Source organism: Pongo pygmaeus, chromosome 7 (genome assembly GCF_028885625.2).
Source record: "Pongo pygmaeus isolate AG05252 chromosome 7, NHGRI_mPonPyg2-v2.0_pri, whole genome shotgun sequence".
Classification (NCBI taxonomy): Eukaryota; Metazoa; Chordata; class Mammalia; order Primates; family Hominidae; genus Pongo; species Pongo pygmaeus.
In genome coordinates this window covers 67,093,239-67,119,232 of record NC_072380.2, presented here as the reverse complement: position 1 = coordinate 67,119,232, position 25,994 = coordinate 67,093,239, and the positions used below count along the sequence as shown (strand labels likewise).

The 25,994-nt window shown below is 40.5% G+C and overlaps 1 protein-coding gene across 1 annotated transcript in view; it reads right to left on the bottom strand.

Annotated features, from left to right (window-relative positions):
• The window catches only part of XKR4 (XK related 4), a 429,340-nt gene that overhangs the window by 174,223 nt on the left and 229,123 nt on the right, over nt 1-25,994 (bottom strand). The window contains exon 2 of the mRNA XM_054498881.2: nt 4,539-4,738. Within this exon, the coding sequence (XP_054354856.2) occupies nt 4,539-4,738 (200 nt within the window). The remainder of the gene's footprint in view (nt 1-4,538; nt 4,739-25,994) is intronic.

The following is a 25,994-nucleotide window of genomic DNA, read 5'->3' as shown; positions in this document are numbered from 1 at the left end:
GTCCATGCTCTGTCTGTCAAAAGACCTGACCATTCTCTCTTCACGATATTTCTTGCACTTCGTTTCTAACACACACCCCTTAATTCAGGGTTCATGAGCTCAAATTTGAACTATTTTTCCCATTTTCACATGCTTCAAATTCTTCACCTGTTATTTCCCTGTTCTAAAACTCAGGCCCCATCTGAGACCTACTCAGAGAGAATTTGCTTTTCCGTAAGATTCCCTGGTAGATTTCTGCAAGATCAAGCCTAAGAAGCCCTATGTGATGGGCCAAGGGTCTGCCAAATCCTTTGTGTGTACTCTCTCATTTAATCTCTACAATCCTATGAATTAGCACTATTATTATCCCTCAGTATTCATGGGCAAATTGAAGCTTAACAACGATAAGAAAATTGCCTGAGATCAGGGGCTGAAGTTCAGGACACCTTGAGGAAATACTAATGTGGAAATAAAAATGTGAATGAGCAGTTAGGACCAGATACTCTGAGGAGGCTAAGCTGAATTCTGCAGGACGAGTAAGAACTAGACAGGCTAAGAGAGAGGGGATGAGAATATTCTGGAGAGGTTAATAGCAGGTGCAAAGGCCTGGAGGTGGGAGAGAAATGGGAACATTTTCAGAACAGAGAGGAGTGTAGCGTGGTTGCAGAGCAGTGACTAATGAGGAGAAGGCTGTGACACAAAGGCCTTGGAACTTGCTCAGGAATCTTGTTTAATTTTAATGAGTGCCAAGGGGAACACTGAAGTAGTTTAGATTAGAGTCTAAGCGGCTCTAGGACTGCTCCAAGGAGAAGGGAATGAAGAGGGCATGGGTGAGGATGAAGCTGTGGGCTATCCACAGGGGTCTGGATGGGGGTGCATGTGGTCTGGCCAGGGGAGCACAGTAGAAATGAGGTGAAATGAATGAGTGAGATTTTGCTGGAAGATACAACTGACAGGCCTCGGACCACATCTTCCTCAGCATCTTTGGCACCCTCACTAAACAGGTAGAGAGCAGCACCCTCCACGTGGACACTAACAGAAATGCCATGGTCCATCTCCGCGGTCGAGTGGGTCTCCCTCCCTCCTTCTCCCCATCCCACTTTCCTTCCTGCCTGCCCTCCTCTCCCCCTCTTAACGTCCCTCTCCCCTCTCCCCCTCAACGTCTCTCTCCCCTCTCCCCCTCTCTCCTAGTGAGGATAAGGGATTGGGATTGGAAAACTATAACGACGTGTAAACTGGAAACTCTCTGGAAGTACAGTGAGCACTACCCTGTGCAGGTACAGCCGTGCATGCAGTCGGGCCTCCTGGTGTGTATTTTATACTCCGGGGGAAGCTGGCTCTGGGACATCCCAGATCCTGTGGAAAGTAGCTGCTGCCCTATAATATGTCCAAGGTGACTGTGGAGTGTGAAGAGCTGCATATTCAGGTTTGAGACTCAGCTTTGCCCTGATTCCTGCTCTCTGAACAGCTGCCAAACTGTCCCTCTTGGGCCAGTGCAAATGGAGGAACAATTATGCTCCAACAGTTCTCCCTGGGCCTGTCAGCCTCTAGCATGAGGAGGATCCTCTGACTGAGTGACTACATAAGGAAGGAGAAGCAGCTGACAGTGTTCTAGGGCTACGCAGCTTCCACAAAGAGAATACAATACCTAACATCAGTTATAAAATGTCATATTTCTTGTCTGATTTTTCTTATTGTTTTAAAAACACTGCAGAGAGTGGTGGATGGTTGAAGTTGGGTTTAAAGAGCAATTTTCCTTCTATCCTAAAAAATAGCACTTTTAGACAGTCACATGCAGAGTGACCATTCTCTCCCTGCTAAATAAGAATGTTTTAGAGATTTTAATTCAGAGCTATCTGCAAATCCTTTACAGATTTCATGTCTATTGATTATTTACATTCATAGCAGAGGGCTGTGTTTTCACATGTAAATCCCAATAATTTTTTTTTTAACCATTGAAGATGTATGAAAATACATGTCAGACTAGGTTATCACATTTTTTTTTTTTTCCTAAAGGGGAACAGCTCTGTTCTTAGAACTCACATCAATTTAATTTATCAGCTAGTTTGTTTGTAAGTGGGATCATCTATCAGCAGAGGGGTATTTAGAAACTGTCCCTCTGAAGACAGGTTTCTCTTCAAAATGCAAAAGGAATCACAGAGTGTTGCCTGGGCTGGTCTTCGTTGGCTGGAGGGTTTGTCGTTGTTTTTTACTGTCAGATATTTTCACTCTTTGTTTTGTAACACAACTGTCTACCCACCTCCCTTGTTAAAAAAATCAGTAGAAATAAGATCAACATAGTGGGCTTATTCCTCCTCTTGACTCAATGACTTGCACTGATCCTTAGTGATATTTGGATCAACCTGTCTTTTGGCCACCTTTGGAGTGAAACAGAACCTAGTTTCCCTACGCCATTTTGAAACTTGACAGCAAGGCTTGCCTTGGCTAAGGACGAGGTCTGGCATTGAATGCCTGCAGTACACCTGACGTATATGTGTCAAGCTTAATCGGTTAGCTGGGGACACTAGATGTCAGGAAAGAGCCAAAGACTCAAAAAACGCAACTCAACTCTTGGTTCCTATGTTTAGGATGAATAATCTGATGAAGACTAAGGATTGCATTTTCCTCATTTTTTTTTCTGTACAATTTTATGTATTGTTCTTAAACTGAAAATGTGACCTCATTTTTTCAGATCCCTCTCTCACCTTCCCTTCTCTGTCTCCATCATCTCTGGAAGAAAAATCTCTCCATAATTTTCTAAATCTTTTAGAAAACCAGTAGAGATAGTCAGTGACCTCAGGCCACCAGAAGGTGACTTGCAACCCTCCACATGTGCTCCTGGATTTTCTCCCTCTAGAGAGTTCCCAATTGTATAATTGTACTAAGAAGTTGCCAAGTTGTTCTGGAGGTGAGCACTAAATTCTCTGACAGAGATTTAGTTTGATGTTGCCTTTCAATTTCATTTGTATTCTGGTTTACAGATCATTTCCTAAAGCATATACCTGGCATTATATGCCTATTGGGAATTCATTGATTCAGAGATTGAATAGAGCTGTCAGGGAGTTTGGAAATCATCCAGTTTAACTTGTGACCTTTACATTTGAGCAACCTGAGGCTCAGAGAGATTAAGTGGCTGTGCAAGGTTTTACAGTGAGGTAGTGAGACAGCCAGAGCCCAGGCCTCTGCATGCCCAGCTCATGGTCTTCAACCACCAGACGCAACAAAACACAGTCATCCACAACTAATTCACACAGCCTTCCGCCTTCTCTGTGCTTTTCTCTTTTTCTGTGCAAAGACTCCATTTTCCTCTTCTTCCAATTTGCTGTCTAGCAGTTGAGAAACATACATTGTGGATCTCTTTGACCGTCTTCTCAAAATTCTTGGACCAAAGCTATTCTAGTGTGAAACCAGGGTTGAGCCAAGAATCTATGAATAAATGGGTCTCCAGCTACCAGTACACATTTTCTCTTCCTTTTCCTATACAGGTAACATGCACCCTGATTCTGTCCCCCAAATTAAAGCACTCAGCTTAAACTAGCATGCTCCATGCCAGAAAAAGTTATAAGGACAGTGAGGAGAGTCCCCAGACCAACCAGAACAAAACTCAAGTTGGAGCATGACCCAGCACAAGGGAGCAGCATGTGCCCAGAGGGGCGCCCAGAGGCCCTGCTGAGATCCAAACAAAATGAGCACCTTACAATACGTTAACTGTGTTAACAGTGTCTATTTAGTTACAAGATGGACAAATTAATAGGAAATGCTTTCCTTAGAAAATGCCCTCTTATCCATCATCCGTGTGTCCATGTATTCACCTGCTTACCCACCAGTCTGTCTAATCTTCTTGCTGCCTTATTCTAGAAGGGATTTGAGCAGCAGGCTCTAAGGAAATGCCTGGCAGCTCTGCCGTAACTGGAATAGTCCTACTGATGAGATCATCAAATATGAGAAAGCACAAAGATATTAATCTGATAATAATATCCATTTTATAAAACTTCATAGTATATAAATATTAATAAACATTCACAACTTTTTTCCTTTATGACCTTCTTTCTTTAAATATTAGGGTAATCTCTACCATTTCCTTTTAATCTCTTTTTTCTCATTGTCTCTCTCTCTCTCTCTCTCAACATCAAAAGGAAATAGTAGGAATTACTCTAATACCATATACACGCACAAACACATGCATACACACATATGTATATTAGAGAGAGAGAGAGAGTTACTGCTTTCTTTGCAACTTTTGGAAATTATTCCATTATAAAAACCAGAAAGCCTCAGTTGACTGACTCTATCCCCACATCGACCAAGTGTAAAATCATAAAGATTTTTTTTTCCTACTAAGAGGACAGCTGGAGAGCAAAAATGCACTGTCTTTCAATTAATCAGTCATGAGAAACAATGGTAGGAAAACATCATGCATCATTCACAAAACACATGTAAAACAGCAGACATATCACAGGCCTGTGTCAACAAAGGGCATTAGGACAGTTCCTCAGATTGTGACAAACATAGCCAGTCAATCTTTCCCCAAATTCAGAAACCAAATTGCAAGCCCTTACCTTGGAGGGCCTGTAAGCTATGAGTCTGTACGATAATGCAGAGCTGCAGGACCAGCTGTGGAGCACTTTCCAGAAAGGTGGCTAGCAAATGCAGCATACTCACATCCGCATACTCATATACCATTTTCCAGTAAAACCTCCATCTGTCATTCTCTCCACTCTGTCGGCTTCGAATACCTAAGTATATTGTGTGGAAATATCTAGAAAGAAAACATGGAGAATAAGAAAGAGATGAGTGATGATAGTTTATAATTCAAACTCCAGGGTTGTTCTTTTCTGCAAGCCACCATATGCAAGCAAGCACAAGAAACAATTACCTCGGGGGCTTATGAGTTAAAGTCCGAAGTTAACTGCTTAAGAGTACCCATATTTGTAAATGCTCACTTTGAGAAGTCACTGCAATTTTAGTCCTCATAAAGACATTCTGCTCAATTGCAATATGAAGAAGCGTGAGGTGGAATGTGGTGGAAACTCAGGTGGAGAATGAGTTTGCTACCTTAAAGATCTACATACATTCTTTTTTGTCAGTTTCTTTATGTGCTAAACGGTGTTCATGAGGGGATTTCTCCTAGGACAGAATGAAAGCCTGAAATACCAAAATGTATGTGCATATAAACGTTCTTATGCCTTAAGAAACCACTTTTTATTATTAAAAATTCCCAATATATACAAAAGGAGAAAAAAATAAAGTAATGCATCCACTATACCCTTCCACTCAGTGTAAGAACAGTTGATCCTTGAACAATGAGGGTTGGGATATCAACGTAGCTGAAAATCTGCATATAATTTTTGATTCTCCACTTCACTAATAGCCTATAGTTGATTGGAAGCCTTACTGAGAACATAAACAGTCTATCAACACATATTTTCTATATGTATTATATACTGTATTCCTACAATAAAGAGAAAAGAAAATATTAAGAAAATCATAATGAAAAGAAAATATATTAACTATCCATTAAGTTGAAGTGGATCATAAATGTCTTCATCATCATCATCTTTACATTGAATAGGCTGAGGAGGAAGAGGAGGGGTTGGTTTTGCTGTCTCAGGGGTGGTAGAGGTGGAATAAAATCTGCCTGTAAGTAGACCTGCACAGTTCAAACTTGTATTGTTCAAGGGTCAACTGGAGTTATCAACATATTGCCAATCTTTTTTATTTGTACCTCCACTTACATCCTGTCACCAAATTATTTTAAAGCAAACCCCGGGCATCACATTATTTCATCTATAAGTATTTTATTTAAAATAATTTTAAAACCAATATTGTGATCACACTTACAAATAAAGACAGTAATTTCTTAATAGTATCAAATACTCAATGTTCATATTTTCCTGATTATCACAAGTTTTTAAGCTTGTTTGAAATGCAGTCCAAACAGGATCCACATAAGATGATTATTTGATATGTATCTTAAGTCTTTTTTACAACATGGATTATCCTTCCATGTCCTTTTAAATTTCTTGCATATTTTCTTTGTCTTGATTTTAATGATTGTATTTGCATGGTGTGGTTAACATATCTATCCTTTGTGTTTTCTGCAAATGGGTAATTAGTGTTAGAATTTTGATCAGCTTCGAGTTCGACTGTTTTTGGCAGGTGATGTTGTGTACTTTCATCAGGAAGCACATCAGAATTAGTTGTTCTATTTTATGATCTTACCATATACTGATGATATTGCAATCAAGGTTGCAAAATGGTGATATTCAGAGTCCATCATCCTTCTTTACTTACTTGTTAGAGTACTTCTCCAGCTCTCTTGCCAATGTCTCTACAGTATTTGTTTGTCTGGAGCTTGCTGTCTGGTAGATCCCTCAAGAAAGGTATATAGGGATAATATTTCCTGAGCTCTTGCATATTTATAACAGTATGTAGTTCTCAATCCTGCCTTGGGTGAGTATAAGCTCTTTTGGTTACACAGACCCAAAAGTGTCACAGTTTTAGTTGGAGATTGGTACCTACTTTTAGAGTCTGTGAATGAACTGCATTTACCTAGTGCAAAGATTCTCAGATGCCAAGAGCGAAGGATAGCAGAGATACAGCAAGGAAGTGCAGGAGCAGAAAATCCAGGCAAGCTTTTCACCGAAAGCTTAGGTTGGATGGATGTAGAATTCATGCATATTCCATGCAGGGTCCAAGATCTGCAATTTATTTATTTGAGCGCTTTAAATCTGTCACTTCGTTGTTTACTAGCCTAGTGTTCTTATGGAAAAGTCTGATAGAAATCTGACATTCATTCTCTTATAAGCTACTTGATCTTTTTGCTTTGAAGTCCCAAGCATATTTTGTTTCTTTTTAGATATCTATGGTTTTATTAGAATGTTCCTTGATATCGGCTGTTCTGCATCCATTTTCTGAAGAATGTGATATGTATGCTCCAGGTTTCCATGTGTAGTTTTAATTTTTCTTGAATGATAGCATTCAGTATTTTTTCTAATCCATTGCTTTGTCTTTCTTCTTGGATGCCTCCTATTGATTATATATGCTGTATCTTCTTTATTCTGTGTCTAACAGTTTCTGTTGAATCCTTCTAATCTCAAATTTCTTCTTGATTTTTCCTCCTCTCCATCTTCTATTCATCCTCTCACTATGGTGTGTGTGTAGTGCCATATCCCTTCTAGTTGAGTTTTCATTTCTGTCCTGCTTTTTTTTTTTAATATAAAATTCTAGGCTGGGCATGGTGGCTCACACCTGTAATCCCAGCACTTTGGGAGGCTGAGGTGGGTGGACCACCTGAGGTCAGGAGTTCAAGACCAGCCTGACCAATATGATGAAACCCCCTCTCTACTAAAAATACAAAAATTAGCTGGGTGTGGTGGCACATGCCTGTAATCCCAACTACTTGGGAGGCTGAGACGGGAGAATCACTTGAACCCGGGAGGTGGAGGTTGCAGTGAGCCGAGATCATGCCATTGCACTCCAACCTGGGCAACAAGAATGAAACTCCATCTCAAAAAAAAAAAAAAAATTCTATACTGATGAGTTCTAGCCATAATCCTTTGTGTCAAATATTACTTTTTTCTACTTATTTCTTTTATGAATTTTTCTAATTCTGATTTATATTGTTCTTCATAGCTTTTACAATTTTAAAATTTTCTTTCAGCTCATTTAGAAGTATTTGCTTATGATTTTTATCCATTTTATTCATGTGTTTTTTTTGTTTCATTGTCTACAGAAACATCATTAGTTTTCTTACTTTCTTTTCATTGTAATAATTGATAATTTTCTTGTTGCTAAGTTTTAAAAGTTAATTTAGTTTCCTATACTTTTAGGAGGGATGAGTGGGCCAGGATAGCTGAGCTGGTTTTACAGCTCTAACACACTCTTCTGGTGTTCTCATGAAGTGGTAAACAGAATCACTTGTTACTTTCTGCTATCAGCTGCCTCTGCTCCTCCCCCCTTTTATCTGGACATTCTCTTTCACCTTTTGTGGTTGTCCCTGTCCTGCTCAGTTTGGAATCTATTCCCAGCAGATTCTCCTCAGTATGGAGCCTTGTTTGGGAAAGGCCTTCAGTTTCTTAGTTAATGGGATTAAAGGACCCAGCCCGCTCCAGTAGCATCAGATTTGGTTGCACTGTGGCCTCCTTGGACTTACCCCTGCATTGGATCATTGAGAACACCCTCCCTCCATGTCTCTCCTCCTCCTCTGAGCTTGGTTCAGGGCACTTCCCAGGGAGTATCTGGTTCTCAAGGTCTTCCCTCTGCTTTCTCCTGCATGGTTGTTGATATCACATTGGCTCTTATATGTTGTCACTAATTTGTTTCTAGGTAATTATGGGGGTATCTCAATACTGTTTTATCATCCACAGTTCTTCAGTTTTGTCAATCTAGTTGCTCTGCCTATTTTAATTCAATAATTTTGGTAGACTAAAGAATGATGTTGCCATTGTCACCATATTTGCAGAACATAGCATTTTAAAACACAAAATGGCTTTAATCATTCCCTTGAACCTTTGGCTGCTCTGTATGAACTCTAAGGTGAAGCTTGCTATCGTGCACTTTACAGGGACTTTCATGGGCAGATCTCTTTCTCCTACCGCTCCACAGCTGCAGCTTGTGATGAGCTCAGTGCAAACTCCTGGTGTTTCCTTTCTTCTACCTCCATGGCTGTTCACATGTTTATGCTTGGAATAGCCCTGGAATAGCCTTTCCTGAGTCTCTGACTGCCAGGCACATTTTTGAATAAATAGTCTCCATTTGATCATCACCAATCATCCTTGAATACTCCATGCATATGCAACCTGTTTGTATTAGTTTCCTAGAGCTGCTTTAACAAAGTGTCACAGACTGTGGTTTAAATCACAGAAATTTATTATCTCCTGGTTCTGAAGACTGGAAGTCTGAGATCAGGGTGTCATCAGAGTTCATTCCTTCTGAAGCCTGTAAGGAAGCATCTGTTGCATGCCGCCCTTCAGTAGTTTCTGGTGGTTTGCTGGCAATCTTTGGCATTCCTCAACTTGTAGAGGCATCATCCCAATTTCTGTCTTTTTAACAGGGCATTCTCCCTGTGTGTCTGTCTGTTTCTGTGTCTAAATTTCTTCTTTATATAACTACACAGTCATATTGATTAGGAGTCACCCCAATGATCTCATCTTCACTTGACCATGACAAAGATCTTATTCTATTTCCAAAATAAGGTCACATTCACAGGTATGAGGTTAGGACTTCAGTATCTGTAAGGGAGGACACAATTCAACCCTAACACTTTTCTATCAGTGTTTGATCTTGTTCACTCCATGACTTCTCCTCGCCTGTTTAGTGATTTCCAAGTCTGCATCTCAAACTCCAACCCTCACCTGAGATTCAAATCCATGTCCCCATCTGCTTTCCAGATTTCCCACAATCATATAAAAACAAACATATTCAAAACACCTTGTTAGCCTTCTTTCTAAATTTGTCCCATTTGCTATACTGGGAAGACACTTCCATCCATTAAGTTGTCCAAGCTAAATCCAAGGGGCATTTTAGGCCTTTACTACTTACATCTGGTAACTATATTCTGGAGCTTTTATCTCTTTAATATATTTCTTTTCCTCTCCCTTTTCTAAAGTCAGATTCTTTGGGTTTCTATTTTGGTTTTTTAATCTACTAATGGTATGACTTTGGGCTTAAAATCTCTCTGCCTTAATATGTCCATCTTTAAAGGGGGAAAATCACAGTACCAATCACATAGGTTGACCTGAGAATTAAATGTAATAAAAGTGAAGGACTCAGCACAGAGCTTGGTATTAATAGATAGTAAGCATTCAGTAAATGCTAGTTCTTACTATTTATTGATTGACTTTGAAAACTCTAATGGATTCTTCCCATTGCTTCTAGTGTGACCTGTCTGTGACATACATTGAATCCGATTTCCATCACCTTTAAAACCTCAATGACTCCCCACTGCCTAGAAGATAAAACAGTAAAGTCAATCAATGCAAATGAAGGCATTTAAGTTTAAAACTTTTAGTTTAACCTTTCTTCCTAACCTTTGGCCTCTATGCCCCATCCCATATTCTATGTTCCCACACTCATTGAAACACTCCCTGCTCCTTGGAGATGAATCCACACCTCGTGCCTTTGCTCATGTGGTTCTCCTGCCCTGGAATGCCTCTCCACGTTCCTTATCACGCTGGAATCTCTACTATTTTATAATACTCAAGAATTCCGTCTCCCCTGGCCTCTCTCCCGACCCAGGTAAAACTGGCCATTCCATTGTTTGAGCCCAAGTTATCTTTATTCAGACTTTAACCAGGGAAAAATAACATGATTTTTGTATGTATTCATCTGTGAGTTCATCTCATATTCTAGAATATAAACTCCCAGAGAGGAAAGAATGTCATTTGTCTTTGTACCCCTATAAAGAAACATCTGGCTCAGTTTCTGATGATTAATAAGCACTCAATTAACATGCATCCTTTTATGGATTCAATGAGTATGTATTGAACACATGCACTCTTTGCAATTTTGTGTTTTTGTCTAAGGGAAACAGGAAGTCACTGGAGAGATTTGAATGGAAAAGTAGGGAATCTGACTTGCGTTTTAACAAAGTTGGTTATTGTGTGGAAAATAAAGGATAGTAAGGCCAGGAGAGAAGTAGGGGCATTGGCTGGAATACTAGTGCAATAATCCAGGTGAGAGAAGATGCTGGCTTTGATCAGGGGGGCCAGTGATGTTGGCTGTGTGAAGATGTAAGAGTTGGCTATCTTGTGAAGAAAGCATAGACAGCGTTTGCAGGGAGTGAACAAATTAATGAATAAATGCTCTACTTCCTTGCAATTCTAACAGGAGGTTTAAATTCAGGACCTCCATGGTCAGTAGAACTCCCACAAATGCCTCCCTGAGCTATTTTCTTTCTAGTCTTTTCCTGGGAGAAGGCTATGTGTACTCCCAGCTGTTTGCTTCTATAGGCTAAAAAGCTACAAACATGCTCCCCAGGGACTTGAACTCTTCTGGTACAATGAGATGTTTGTTTTTATAGCACCTTGAGCTCACAGTTAATCTGATCCTGGTGACAGGTTTCTTCCAATAGAATAAAACAATCAGTATTAGGTTTCACAGAGTTTCACATAATAAGACACAAAATCAAACCTTCTAATACTACACATACAGAGTTCAAACGTCTATAAACCAAGGATGGCAAAAAAAAAAAAAAAAAAAAAAAAGCTATTTTCAGGTCCTGAATGGGGAGTTTTTTTGTTTTAATTTTGGTAAACTATATATAATATAAAATTTACCATCTTAATTATTTTAAGTGTGCAGTTCAGGAGTGTGAAGTGCTATCACATTGCTGTGCAAACATCACCACCACCCATCTTCAGAAGTCCGTTCACCTTAGAAAATGGAAACATTGGCTGGGCATGGTGGCTCATGCCTGTAATCCCAGCACTTTGGGAGGCCAAGGTGGGTGGATCACTTGAGGTCAGGAGTTCGAGACCAGCCTTGCCAACATGGTGAAATGCCATCTCTACCAAAAACATAAAAAATTAGCCAGGTGTGGGGGCGCACTCATGTAATCCCAGCTACTCGGGAGGCTGAGGCAGGAGAATCACTTGAACCTGGGAGGCGGAGGTTGCAGTGAGCCAAGATCGTGCCACTGCACTCCAGCCAGGATGACAGAGCGAGACTCTGTCTCAAAAAAAAAAAAAACAGAGAAAAAGAAAATAAAATATAATCTCTGTATCCACTAAAGAACAATTCTCCATTTCCCTCCTTCCCTGGCCCCTGGCAAGTACCATTCTACTTTCTCTCTTCTCCGGATTTAACTCTGGATGAATCTCTGGATTTAACTACTCTGGATATAAGTGGAATCATACAGTATTGGTCTTTTTGTGACTGGCTTATTTCATTTAGCATAATGTCCTCAAGTTTCATCTGTGCTATAGCACGTGTCAAACTTTACTTTTAGACTGGGAGTTTTAAAATGCCTGAATTTTTGATGGAGGAAAGACCTCTATACAACATAGCAACTCCTTGATGGGTCCAGCTTACAAAGAATGACACAGGAAAATATTCTAGAATAAGGCTCCATCTACCAGCCTGGAAATCCTGCCCTCAGGAAGCAGGGGCGGGTGGGTCATGTGAAGTGATAGGCTGGTGTCCTGCACATGCTCTTGCTCTTTGAAAATAACTATAGACAAAGAACCACGCACAAATTCACTCAGGATTAGCTATGAGGATATACAGCATTGTGTTATTTATAGTACAAAAAACGGTTGAAACCCAAATGCCCAATGATAAGGTATTAAATTATAATACATTCATTCATTGTATATTGTTAAGGCAAAAGGCAGGTTAAAATAGTATAGCCAATGTATCCTATTAATAATTTTAAGTGTGTGTGTGTGTATGTGTGTGTGTGTGTACACAAAGAATAAAATTTAAGATATTTAACACCAAAATATTAAAGTGATGATCTCTCAGTGGTGGGATCATGTGTTATTGTTATTTTTGAAATTCATAAACAATGCTGTAATAAACTTTCGTGTAGCTAAAGTGCTGAAATAGCTTTCATATTTTTTAAGCTTTTGGTATATATTGTAAAATTGTTCTCTAGAAAGACTGTACTAATTGGTAGTGATAAGTGTCCTTATTTTCTTAAACCCTTATGTATTATCATTAAAATTGCCAATTATATGGGTGGACAAAACGCATGTTCGATTAGTGACTTTTATTCTTACTGAGGTTTAACATTCGTTGGTGTGTATTAGCCTCTTGTATTTATTATTCTGTGATTTGCCTGAACGTCATTTTCAATTTTAATGTGTTAATTTTTCAGGCCCTGATCCTCAAATTTGGCTTATTTAACACGGACCATGGTAACCAAATCATTGACAAATTCCTACCACATTTTTTATACTATAATATTCTAGCTTGGAATCAGAGGATGCAGAAGCTGGAGGGATGTAGGGATCAGATGTCCAAGGTGATATGGCTGAGAGATGGAAGCTGGGCCAAGGTCCTGGATATCCCAATGCCAGGTTCCATGATCATACATTACATCTGTCCAACTTGCATTATTCTGGAATTCACCATAGCAAAAACATTCAGATGGTATTTACTACATTTCCCAGTCTTCTACATGCTTTTTTGCTGAGAGACAATAGGTGCAGAGGTTAAGGACTTCAGTTCTGAACAATCATGGCTCTGTCAGTTCCAGAACTCTGGGGAATTACTTTCTAATTTCTAAACTTTAGGTTTCCATCCTGTTAAAAAATGACTAATTAAAAATAAGATGAGATGATGTACATAAATTACCTAGTAAGCAATAAGTAAATGTTAGATGTCAGTAAAAATAAGTTGGTTTTTTCAGGAGTAAAATGGAAAGTAGCAATGATACCTTAATGTTTGGATTTTCCTTTCAGCTACCTGGGCTCCAAGACATCTTGAGACTCAGTGATTTGTGTGGGTCAGCTTATATCAGAGAACTCAAAGTCTGTGGCAACCATTCTCTCTTTCATCTCTCTCTCTCTCTCTCTCTGTCTCTATCTGTATTTACCTAGTTCTATATCAGTCTATCTGTATCCGTCTCTATCTCTCTATCTGTATATCTGTCTATATCTCTATGTAAACATCTCTATCTACTGATCTGTCTTTCTCTGTTACTCTATCTAGATCTCTACCTATTTCTGTATCTTTCTGTCTCTTTTATCTATCATCTCTCTCTCTCTCTTTCTCTCTCTCTCTCTCTGTGTGTTTATGTATGTCTGTCTCTCTCTCCCTCTATCATCTACCTATCCATTATCTACTCATCCAGTCTATCCAAGTCCTTCCTGGATTGTATTGTAACCTCATGTCCTATATTGTACCCCATATCCACTTCTAACACTGGGGAGAGGAGGATGGCTGACAGCCAGTCCCTGGAAAATGACCCTTTGCACACTTGAAGAGAAAAGCCAAGCAGTCTTGTCTCCTTGGAAACTGTGCTGATTGTATCTAGAAAATATTCCTTCCTTCTGGTTCTCATAGACGATATCCTGTGAGCCAGAATTACCCCCCACCCCGAGAAGGCAGGGATGGCCGTCCCTCCCTCACAGGCTGTGTGGGGATTAGATGGGAGGATGTGCCTGGCACACACATGCCTCACTCATGACAAGCATGCTGCTGTGAACCGTGGCTCTTGATGTTCTGGATTCCTCTAGATTACTGGTCTTTTCCCCCCTCATAACTAAGGTGATTTGACGTCTTCAGTCCTCGTCATTTTCTCTAGGCATGTTATCCTGCATGGTGTTTTGTCACATTGGGTTAGATCAGTCTGTTAATCAGGATCTGGGCTTCGACTGACCTTCCAGAGGAGAAGGCGAAGATGTCACCACCCTACTGAGAAACAAGCTGATTTCTGGGCTTCCTGAAATGCAGGGAATCCAGGCTGGGGGCTAGGTAGGGTGGAGGTTGGGGCTCGCTAAGATTTTCTTTTTTAGGATTCCGTGTGGATGAAAGAAAATATCTCTAAAGAGGTTGGTCAGGGAAGTTCACAGTAATGAAAAGCTTCAGTTCCACTTAGATATTTATACAGATGGCAGAGAGGAGTCACAGAAAGCCATATACACAGTTAAAAATTTAGCGTAACTACCACAGAGTATCATTAAAGAAGGAAAAAAGTTTCAAGGCCTTGCCATCAAGGATGAAATATGCCATGAGCATGAGAGAACAGCGGATTAAATACCCAGCTCCCATTAGTGCTAATGGGAGATGTTCCTGATAAAAGCCCTCTCTGAAATGTCAATGTGTTCTGCCTCCTTTTCAGAGGTAAACACATTTACAAGACATTTGCTTTCCTTACCATATGACTGATTCATTTTCTCATATGGTCAGTCTTATTATTTATTGCCTTGGGAAGCATGCTAAGGGAAGATATAGTTTTGTTTACATCACAAAGGTCACCAAGAATTCTGCACTGACTTTATCCACATAATCTCAATCCAACAACATCTTGACTTTGTGATTTCCTTAGCATTTTTGAAGATGTGCATGAAAACACACATACATAACTCCCCACTACACCGTGCACATGGACACCTATATGTAACACATCCCCTCCACAACGCAGGCACAAAATCAAGTCCAGTGAGATTCTGAACATGTAAATTGCATTTAAATTCTCAGCTCCTTTTCATCAGTATTTTCCAAGTGCTAAACAGCACCATGGACTCAAATCACAGCCTCCTATGTCACTAAGTTCAGACTGAAACATAATATGGCCTAAGTAACAAGCTTGGCAGGGAAATCTCAAACATTTGGTATGTCAAAGATCACATAGCTAGTACATATTTAATCTAAAATTGAAATGATTGACATAATCCATACATTACTTGTGGGGAAATGGGATGTATGTGAGTCATGTTTCAGACAGTTCATATGTAAGATAAATATTTCAATCCCTAAATAAGATTTGACCAAGTGTTATATTAACTGCTGATATATCCATAGCTGAATAAGAAATCATTAATACCTATGATGATACTATGCAAATATATCCTAATATTGAATTTTATTTTGCTATCTTTTGTACATGAAACAGTTTGGCTGTTATCAGCTGTTATTTTTACTGTCTGAAAAATAAAGAGTGAAATCTGTGCAGAAGAGCTTTAAATAAACAACATTACTAAACAGTGATTCCAGCAAGTGATATTTTCTTCTGTTGCCTGGCTACAAAGCTTTCTAAACACACACACACACACATATAACCTCAACAGGTTTCTGTTTTTGTTACTCTTAAGAAAATTGTATGACTTGTCATCCTAAGAAGTTCTTTATTGGGTAAGCTAAGCAACAAGGACACTCACAACACCACTCTGTTTTAGTACCAGGATATTAGGCTTCTGCCATCTCCATTCTGTGGTGAATAATAGTAAAAATAACTTAAAATTCTGGCCTATATTCTATGGTAGGACATTTTCCTAGTGGCTCTTGTTTCAAGATTAGACTTTATTTTCCACTAATCGTCCAAAGGAAGAAAAAAACTATGTGAATTGAGGGAGAAAGAATGAATCGGGGCTGAGTGTGGTGGCTCACACCTCTAATCCCAGCAATTTGGGAGGCCATGGCAGGTGGATCACTTGAGGTCAGGAGTTTGAGAATATCCTGGCCAATATGGTGAAGCCAGTCTCTACTAAAAATATAAAAAATTAGCCAAGTGTGGTAGCCGAGTGTGGTAGCGCACCTGTAATCCCAGCTACTCGGAAGGCTGAGGCAGGAGAATCACTTGAACCCAGGAGGCGGAGGTTGCAGTGAGCCAAGATTGTGCCACTGCACTCCAGCCTAGGTGACAGAGCAAGACTCTGTCTCAAAAAAGAAAAAAAAAAAAGAAAAAGAAAATGTAAACTCTATACTCACTAAACAACAATTCTCCATTCCTCCTCTTTCCCCAGCCCCTGACAAACACCATTCTACTTTCTGTCTTCTCTGGATTTGACTACTCTAGATATCTACTGTGGATATAAGTGAAATCATGCAGTATTTGTCTCAAAAAAAAAAAAGGGAATGAATTGGATGACCTTCTATCTGACACAGGCATTAAGGGTCATGGTCATAGGGGACAGTTGGGGCTGTCTCCCACCCTGAGAGTACCAGAGCAGGCTGTGACCCACACTCCACTCTTCATTGTCATTGTCGCAGAGCCCTGAGCACACCACCTCTCACCAGAGGCACCAAACGTCTCCCAAAGTGATGAGTGTGCATGTAATGTCCCGCTCATGCTGATGTTATGAACATTCACAGCAGGAAAAGAGAGATGGGGAGTATACACAGGGCCTTCCAAGAAATCCTTGAATCTGACCACTTTTTCCTTTTTAAACACACTTTAATTTTTCTTCCCAAGGGCAACTCTGACTCTCAGACTAATGAGGCTTTAGGTTTCTCTGCACACACTTGACCCATGAGCTACACTTTGATCGCCTCCATCTCCTTCCTAGATAGAAATAAGGAGAATTAATTTTGGCCCTCAAAGAAGAACATATTTCAGTGGCTACACATCATGGGGTATGGCATTGTAAGCTTGCACAAAGTACAGTTATACTTATTCAGCATCTTGTATTTCATAAAGGCTTCTTTTTATTTATTTCCTTTTTATTCTTTTATTCTTTTTTTTTTCTTTTTTTGAGATGGAGTCTCACTCTGTCACCCAGGCTGGAGTGTGGTGTCATGGTCTTGGCTCACTGCAACCTCTGCCTCCCAAGTTCAAGTGATTCTCCTGCCTCAGCTTCCCTAGTAGTGGGGATTACAGGCATGCACCACCATACCCAGCTAACTTTTGTATTTTTAGTAGAGACAGGGTTTCACCATGTTGGCCAAGCTGGTCTTGAACTCCTGATCTCAAGTGATCCACTTATCATGGCCTCCCAAATTGCTGTGATCTGCCTATCTTGGCCTCCCAAAGTGCTGGGATTATAGGCATAAGCCACTGTGTCTGGTCTCCTTTTTATTATTATGTGAAAACAAGATTTATCTATGGGATATGTTTTGCTTAAATTTTATACATATCTCTCATGAAGATATTTTTTACAGAAGTAGTTACTCTTCAGGCATTTCCTCAGACCTAGAGGAGGAAGTAATAGAAGTTTTTTCTCTATTAAATAATTTCTCCTGTAATGGGCACTATGGCCAGGGCCTCTTGGGCAACTTGGTGAGTCCGGCTGAAATAGGAGAGGAAGTTACTGAACTTGGAAGGAAGGTTCTCTATGCACTTGCATCGCCTCATAGCAACTGTACCTAACGAAAGCAGCATTTCTCCCCAAATTATTCTTCTGTAGAGCTCCTACATGCAAATATTTTAATAGTAAAATGTGTATTCAAATGGGGAAGAGTGGCTTGAAGTAAATAGAGCAGTGGTTACTATTTGACATAATATTGACATGGTGACTGTGATCCAAGTCTTCAAATGATTAAGAGGCTACTGGCAGAAATTATTAGCCACATTAAAAAAAAAAACAGACAGGGTTAACAGAATATTTGTTCTCACAACTCAGGAAGCAGTGACCGTGATAGAATCAGAACCTTCATCCTAAGCCCTGTTCAAGTGATTTTATGATAAATAAGGAAAGCACTGAGTGCCTGTGTGTGTGTGTTTGTGTAGTGGTTCATTCTTTTTAAAGTCACAACACTACCTTATAGCATTTTACTGCTTGACTTTAGCAGATTTATGGATGTTTATAGTTTCAAAAGATAACTGAAAAATCCATAGGCCTAGGGTGCCTGACCCGTCACATCCGTTGGGCAGCCAAGTAGGGAGGGGAAAGAGAGAGTGGGGGCATAACAGCTTGGGGTGTTGTGTGTTTCTGGTGGCCCTGAGGTCCTGTCTGAAGTGTCCAGAAGCAATGCACATCACAGGGATTGATTTCACCAGCAAAGTGCCAACTTCCAAGAGCTTCAATGCTTACAGCATCTACAGCCACACAACCTGCACCTGCCACACCCCATCTCATCTGAACACTTTCAGAGGTTTAGGTCCAAATGCAATCATTTTGTGTTCTTTTTAAGGCAGTGTGTTACTGTGCGCATTATTGTCTCATTATAATTGTATTATTTTTTCATTCATTCATCCATTCTAGGGGAAGAAGAAATTAAAGCTGTGTCTCTCCAGAATCTTGTCAGAATTAGAAAACATAAAATACAGTGTTGTGCAAAGATGGAGAACAAAAGAACCCAAGGTCTGGCTAGATTGAGTCTGAAATACTTTAGTGGTTGTGAATAGGAGGACTTTTTTGAAAGCAGCAACACCCCTTCTCTGCATGAGCCCAGTCTGCAGGTGCCATTAACTGTGCCCTCTGCAGCAAGATTCTGGGAGGAGAGCAGACAATGTTTGTCTACTCCCAGCGTACATTGGCAGGTTTGGTCTACAGTTTATCACTGTTTCATGTGGGCAGCTAATTTCTGAGAGTGGAATGCTGAAAGGCTTCATGGGCCAGCATTTCAGAGGCTGTGAGGCCAATTCAACAGGAGGAAAGCATCTGAGCTCCCTGTGCCAACAGCCTGCCCGTGTCTGTGGTGGGAATGTTTCTGGAAATGGCTTCCATGGAATATAGCACAGAGCAGCTCATGAAGATGAGTCCAGGAAAGGGGGAAAAGTTTTCATCATCATAAGAACCATAATTTTTCTTATCTTATTGGTTCAGCAATATTTGCTCTCAACTGTTTTTAGCACTCCAGGGAAAATCATCATACCACAACTGGGTCTAAGAATTTGGTAAATGGGCTGTTGAAAACAATATGCTAACCATGGCAGGAGTTGGATGATCCTCCATACAAAGCATCTAGCAGCATGCAGAGCCCTTCTCAAGAAAAGTTTCTGAGATCACTTGCCAAGCTAGTTACTATAAAGAATTTTACCTAGGCATTGTGCCTACAGACAAAATTCAGTGTTTCCAAAAGGAAAGTCTCCTTTGACTAAAACAATTGATTTATTCTACTCTTTCATTCAACAAGTATTTGTTGAGCACCTACTTGGAGATCAACACTCCTCTTGAGGGAATAGAGCAGCAAATGAAATAGGGAGTTACTTTTTAGATGGGGAAGATAAGGAATAAACAAGTACAAGATAAAATATACAAGTTTATGCTAAGTGCCAACGATGAAGTAAGCCAGGAAGGAAAGTAAGGAGTTTCACGGGGATTGCAAGTTCAGATGTGTGGCAAGGAAATATACTAGAGAGGTGAAACCTGGGTCAAAGTCCAAAGGAGGAAGAGGAAGCAAGCCCTCTTCATTTAAAATCTGGAAGAACATTCCAGGCAGAACGAACAGGAGGCCCTGAGGTGGCAGTGTGTGTGGTCCATTCCAGGAGCATCAGGGAGACGAGTGGTGGTGCAGAGCGGGGGGAGCAGTGGGAGATCAGAGCAGAGAGGCAGTGGGAGGATCTGATCACATAGGGCATGGTGGGCGCTGTGTGGACTGTGCGAGTGAGATGGGAAGCAATTAGAGGGCTTAAAAAGGGGGTGGGGAGCACAGTGAGGCCAACATCTCATGAGGACTTCCAGCAGCTGTGCTGAGAATGGCATGAAGGGGAGCGAGTGTAGAGTCAGAGGCTGTTGCAATAACCTGGCAAGTGATGATGGTTGTTAGGACCTGCACAATAGCAGGGAGGAACTGGGTAGATTCTGGGTATTTATTTTGAAGTTAAAGCCAGTGGGATTTGTGACCATGTTACATGTTATTTGTAATACCCATGGAAGACATGGGGTGTGAGAGAAAGAGGAGGCAATGCTGACTCCAAGATGTTTGCCCTGAGCTCCTGGAAAGATAGAGTTGCCATTTACTGAGATGGGGCAACTTAGATGCGAGATCCACAGATCATGATGAGCTTTGGACAGTTTAAGTTTGACATGCTTTTTAAATATTCAAGCAGAGATCTTGAGTAGACAGTTGGATGCATGCATTGGAATTCAGGTCCAGTCTAAGGGATTATTTGGGAGATGTTATGGTGTTTAAAGCCATAAGACAAGATGAGACTCGGTTTGAAATTAACTTGAAGATAAGTTTTCCACGATGTCTAAACCTACATGCTCTTTGGTCATCTTTTTTTGGTGGATGTGCTGGTGGAAATGACACAGATGTCTTCAGAAAGTTCTTCATTGCAGAGTAGTCAGAAATATCTTTACTGGAAAGGGACAGAAGGAAACACAGAGAATCCAGGGCACCTTCCTGGCACATGTACTCGGAGACACGTCCCTGCCTGTGGTCCTGTAGCACTCACACTCTGGTACATCCTGAGGGTTTTGTTGTAGACCTCATGCAGGGCAACCTAAAAGGACTGGAGAGCCAATGCCCTGGGAGCAGCCCTTTGCCAATGACAAGTGGGAATGGGAGCATCAATACCCCTGCTGCCCACCTGCCAGGTAACGTAATTCTGAAGTGTTCTGACCACTGCCTCACAGAGGAGTCCCCAGTGGGCTTGGGTCCCAGCTGCCCACAGAAGTGACCTGCTCATGAACACACTAGTTTCTCTGTGTGTTCCCCTTCCCTATTCTCTGACTAGTACTTCCTGGGACCACCTTTAAATAAACCTCTTGGACTCAAATCCTGATCTCGGTTGTATCACAGGTTCCCAGCAGCACCCCCAATGATGTGCTTCTTTCTCTAGACATAAATCCTCCAAAAGTACCATTGGTATTACATGAGTTCCATGCTCAAACACCCCAGAATGGTTCCTAATTTTCCCACTGTGTCTTGATTCTTCTTTTGAGTTCTTCAGGTTGTCGATTATCAGGTCCAGCTTCACAGGTTATCTCTGCGCGGTGGCACATGTGTGACCCATGCAGGCTGCTCTCCCTGGCCCTTCATGTCCCTACTGCTTCCTCCCTTAGTAGAGACTACCCCCTATACAAAAGGCATGACCAAATCCAAGAACCATTCCTTCAGGTTTAGCTCAAGCTTTCCCTAACTGCTGTTCCTACCACAGTGACTCTTGTCCCCTGAGATTCTACTGAACTCACTCGGCATGAAAAGTCTTGATACCGAGGAGTGATCCCTAATTCATGAATGAAAAATAGATTTTGTTGTGCATCCTAACTGTGACCCACTGGAGGTGACTGTGCTGGGAAGGATCCTGAGCAGGCCTTTGAGATCCCTGATGTCAGTTAGTGACATCTGCTCTTTGGTGAGCAGTAGCCAATGCAGCAGGTATTTGCTCAAATTACTTCATATGCTATTTAGTCTTAACGGTCTCACTTGATTACAAGCTCCTCAGGCTGGTGATTCTGTTGTACATAGTTTCTCTCTCCTTTGTGCCTATCCAACTGATCATTCTAAATGTAAATTCATTAATTGAAACTTAAAGTTGAATTATGAGGTTCTAACAAACACACACATACGCATACGCACAATGTGTCAAGAACCAATGCCACCACCAAACACCACACAGCCTCAGCTGAAAATGCATTTCTGTTGGCTGTGAGCTTACAGTTAACTATGTATGCGTTCAAATATAAAGGACTTTAAACCATTTCTTTTGTTCTTGTCTTTGAGCATTGTGCTATACAGACCTTCCTTTTGTGCCATATCATATTTTACTATCAACCAGTGCCTCCTAGCCAATTGTTTTTAATCACAGAATAAATCAATACAGAAAGGGCATGTACACGTATTCTTTTAGGATATAATTTGAACTATTCTGGTCATTTATGAACTGAAGTTATATATCATGCTTTGGACTCCATTTGGCAACACCAGTGGACAATACGACTTGATTTTCTTTTTCAGGTCATAGAGGAAAATCCAACTGATTTCATGCTTTATTTAGGGAATAGCTTTTTTTTTTTTTTTTGGAAAAAACATAATAGTAAAAATCTAACACATTCCTACATTCTTTTCCTGAACTTCCAATGTGGTTTGTGGAAATGTGATTCATGATGACATATTAAATATTAAAACTAAAGTAAGATTAATTGAAATTTATAGGGCAGCTTTTTCTAATTTACTGTCTAGCACACAATTTTTAGCATGCTGCACAGATAACAAAGTACTGCCTACATCCTCCTGTTTTATGAAAGCCTAGTATTAAAATTAAACTTGCTAACATTAAAGAAAAAGAAGGTGCCATGTCACCCAGATTCAAACTTCCCACTTGGCTATGAATGGTGACTGAGGGACAGTCCAAGGAATGCATCAGAGTGAGGCATGACTGTGTATGTGGGCAGCTGTAAGGTTTGCTTCTGCCAGTCAGCTTTCCGGAATGAAAACGCATGATCAGGCAAAGGAAATTAACAGTGTTTCTGCCTAAAATATTTGCTTAATGGGTAAAATGCTTTATATATGTTTTCTTAGCCTTCTCAGAAGTTTTATGAAAGTGGTGCTACTTAACTCTTTTTGACCCATGAAGAGTCTTCACCGTAGTGGGGTTAGATCACGTGTAAAGTTTCCACAGCTAGTGAGAAGTGGAGCTGAGCATAGATGCCATTTGTGTTGGCCTCCAAAGTTCATGCCCTTCAGACACAGCCAGCCCCATGGCCACAGCATCCTATGTTATCAAACAGCCTCGGGTTTCCAGTCCAGGAAAATTTGTCAATTACTCATGCCTAAATTGCCTTCTGTTCTTCTATTAAAATTTTATTTGAGTCAGAACTATCTAGTTCCCTCAATATGCAGTTGAACTTGATATGCTATTTCATTCTGAACAGCCTTTATAGTTCTGGTTTCTAGAAGGAATCCTGCTGTGGGTCCTAACACCAGACTATCTACTGGTCAACAGCTGCATTAAACAGTTCAATTTACTTACTTCTCAACTTCATCTGGAGCAATCTTACTGGCCTAAGAAATGTTAGCTTTGTCTGGAATCCAAACAATCAAGTATGATTTTTCTTAAGCATTTTTAAATTGTCTATGTAAATCCAAAATATCCAAAAATCAACCCCTAAAGCTTAATTCGGTTGAGGAGCTTCAGGCTTCAAGTGCTGATGATTGTGCCCTCTCAGCTCTCTTTACTGTATTGTGCCCAGCCTCCCAGTTCAGCTGTACTCCAGCCACTGCCAAGGTCATTGGCTTTGCACAGGTATAACCTGACCACATCTTCTTGAGTTGCAGTGTTTGCTCCCACTTTTTGTCCCAGGACTTGTCAGAAACAATATGTAAATGCGAGGGTGTCAACATGTGATGGGGCACCCCTTGACCAGCAAGGATGTGAGGAGTTATTGGATAAATGCCCCCCTCTATCCTGTCTCCATGTGTCCAGCTCCCATGCCCCACAGTGGTGACCAGCTTGCCATTGCACCCTGGGCTAGCCATCCCCGCTTTCTTGACTCCTACTCTGGTGCCCTGGAACCACAACCCAAAATACAGCACATGCACACTATCTCTTGTCACAGGCTGGGCTTTGGAGGGTCCCAGGGTAAGACGTTTACCATAAGTGAATCAATAACTTTATTTTTCTCACCAAGGATTGTGTGGGAGGGGGATCTAGGAAAACAACAGTTGCCCAAATAAAAGATGCAAATTTTAAAACAAAATTTGGGAAAGCAATTAGCATTTTAAAAAACAGATCCTTTTTTAAAGAGAAGATTTCTCTAATATCCATGTGACCTTCTCTTTTCACAATGCCTGACAAAAGTTTTACATTTTTTTCTTATTGCTCAATTAGCTTTGTCGTACAGGGCAGGCCAAATCGGCCTATTTCTGTAATCAGTTTTTGATTCCAGTCAGCTTAGGCAAGAGACAATATGGGAGACATGCTGTTCATAGCAAAAGGAAGACCCTTCATATTGAATATGGCCGCAAGGTAACCAAATGTCACATGTATGACTTTCTCATAACACAGTGAGGAAAATATTCTGCCTTTCCTGTCAAGAGTAAGAAAACTACTTACCCTATTGTCAAAAGGACCACAGGATTCAGAGCCGAGACAAGCTAGCAAAAGGTATTCCTTTAAAAAGCCTTTATTCTAGGTATTTCAGTGATGTTTTCAGATTATGTAATTTTTTCACAGCCACTCCCTTTATATCTACTAATTTATTAAAATAGCTGTTTATCTTACCATTGCCCCTGCCACTGCATACAATTCTTTCATCGTTTCCCTTTGTCCTTCTTTCTCTTTCACTGGCCTCTGTCTTTCCTCCACCTCAGTTGTTAACATGATATGCCCTCCTAGACGTTTTCACTCTTCCCAGGCATAAACTGGCAACAAGGAGTAGAAAATACAGCTTGGTGCATTTCTGAGCAGCCTTCATTACACATGAAAGGACTGCAATTACTAGTTGAGAAACATGGCTCTGATTCATAAAATATCATAAAGAAATATTAAATTGCATGCAGACCCTCTTAAGGTGGAAAGGAGGATAAAGAAAATATAAAAACTGATGAGCAAAACAAACAAACAAACAAAACCCCATGATTCGATTAATGGGGCACTCTATTCAAGGGTCCAGCTTGGGTTCCAGAAACCCCCGTGTTGATATTTCTGGGGACTATAATTTCTTTTCTGATAAAAGGCAAATTTTGGTAGTAGGAGACACTAGGGCCCTTTTTAGTGATGAGACCAAATTGGCTCCCCATCTGCTGTTTCCCACTGAATTTCTGAATATATAGATGGCACTCACATCCACTGTTGGGTAAAGGCTGGCCAGGATGTATCTGCGGCACACAGAAATGTTTCAGACCCAAATATAAAGCATAATATTTAAAGTAAGTATTCCTAAAATGTCAAGATTTCCACCAAAAAACCCTTGCAAGTTTAGGATTATTTGCTTTATGGAGTTCGGCTATGAAATAAATACATGTTCAGGAGCTCATTTGTTTAATAATAGAATAAAGGTTCATGTGCGCCTGATGCATGCACACCACTAGGCTAGTCACTGGGAGAAAACAGTTCTTGACCTCATGGTGCTGATGGTTTAATAATAGAGAATTGTAGTGTACCCCCCAAAATTGTAAATCAAATATTTAAATATACTCTGGAATATCTTTCTCCTTCCCCCTCTAATCTGCCTTCCCTTTCTCCCCGAGGCAACCATTAAAATGTGTTTAATATGCATTATTTTAGTTGTCATTTGTTCTTAAAAAAATCGTGTCATTTAGAAGTAGTTTTAGGCTTACATAGAAATTAAAAAAAATAGTACATAGAGTTCTCATGTGACTCAGCTTTTCCCGGTGATAACATCCTACATAACCATAGCACAATGATCAAAACCAAGGGATTGACATTGACATTGGAACAATGCTATTAACTAAGTCACAGACCTTATTTTGACTTTTGCCCAGTGTATTAGTCTGTTTTCATGTTGCTGATAGAGACATACCCAAAACTGGGAAGAAAAAGAGGTTTAATTGGACTTAAAGTTCCACATGGCTGGGGAGGCCTCAGAATTACGGCGGGAGGCAAAAGGCACTTCTTACATGGTGACGGCAAGACAAAATGAGGAAGAAGCAAAAGTGGAAACCCCTGATAAACCCATCAGATCTTGTGAGACCCATTAACTATCACAAGAACAGGCCAAGAAAGACCCGCCCCCATAATTCAATCACCTCTCACCAGGTTCCTCCCACGACACATG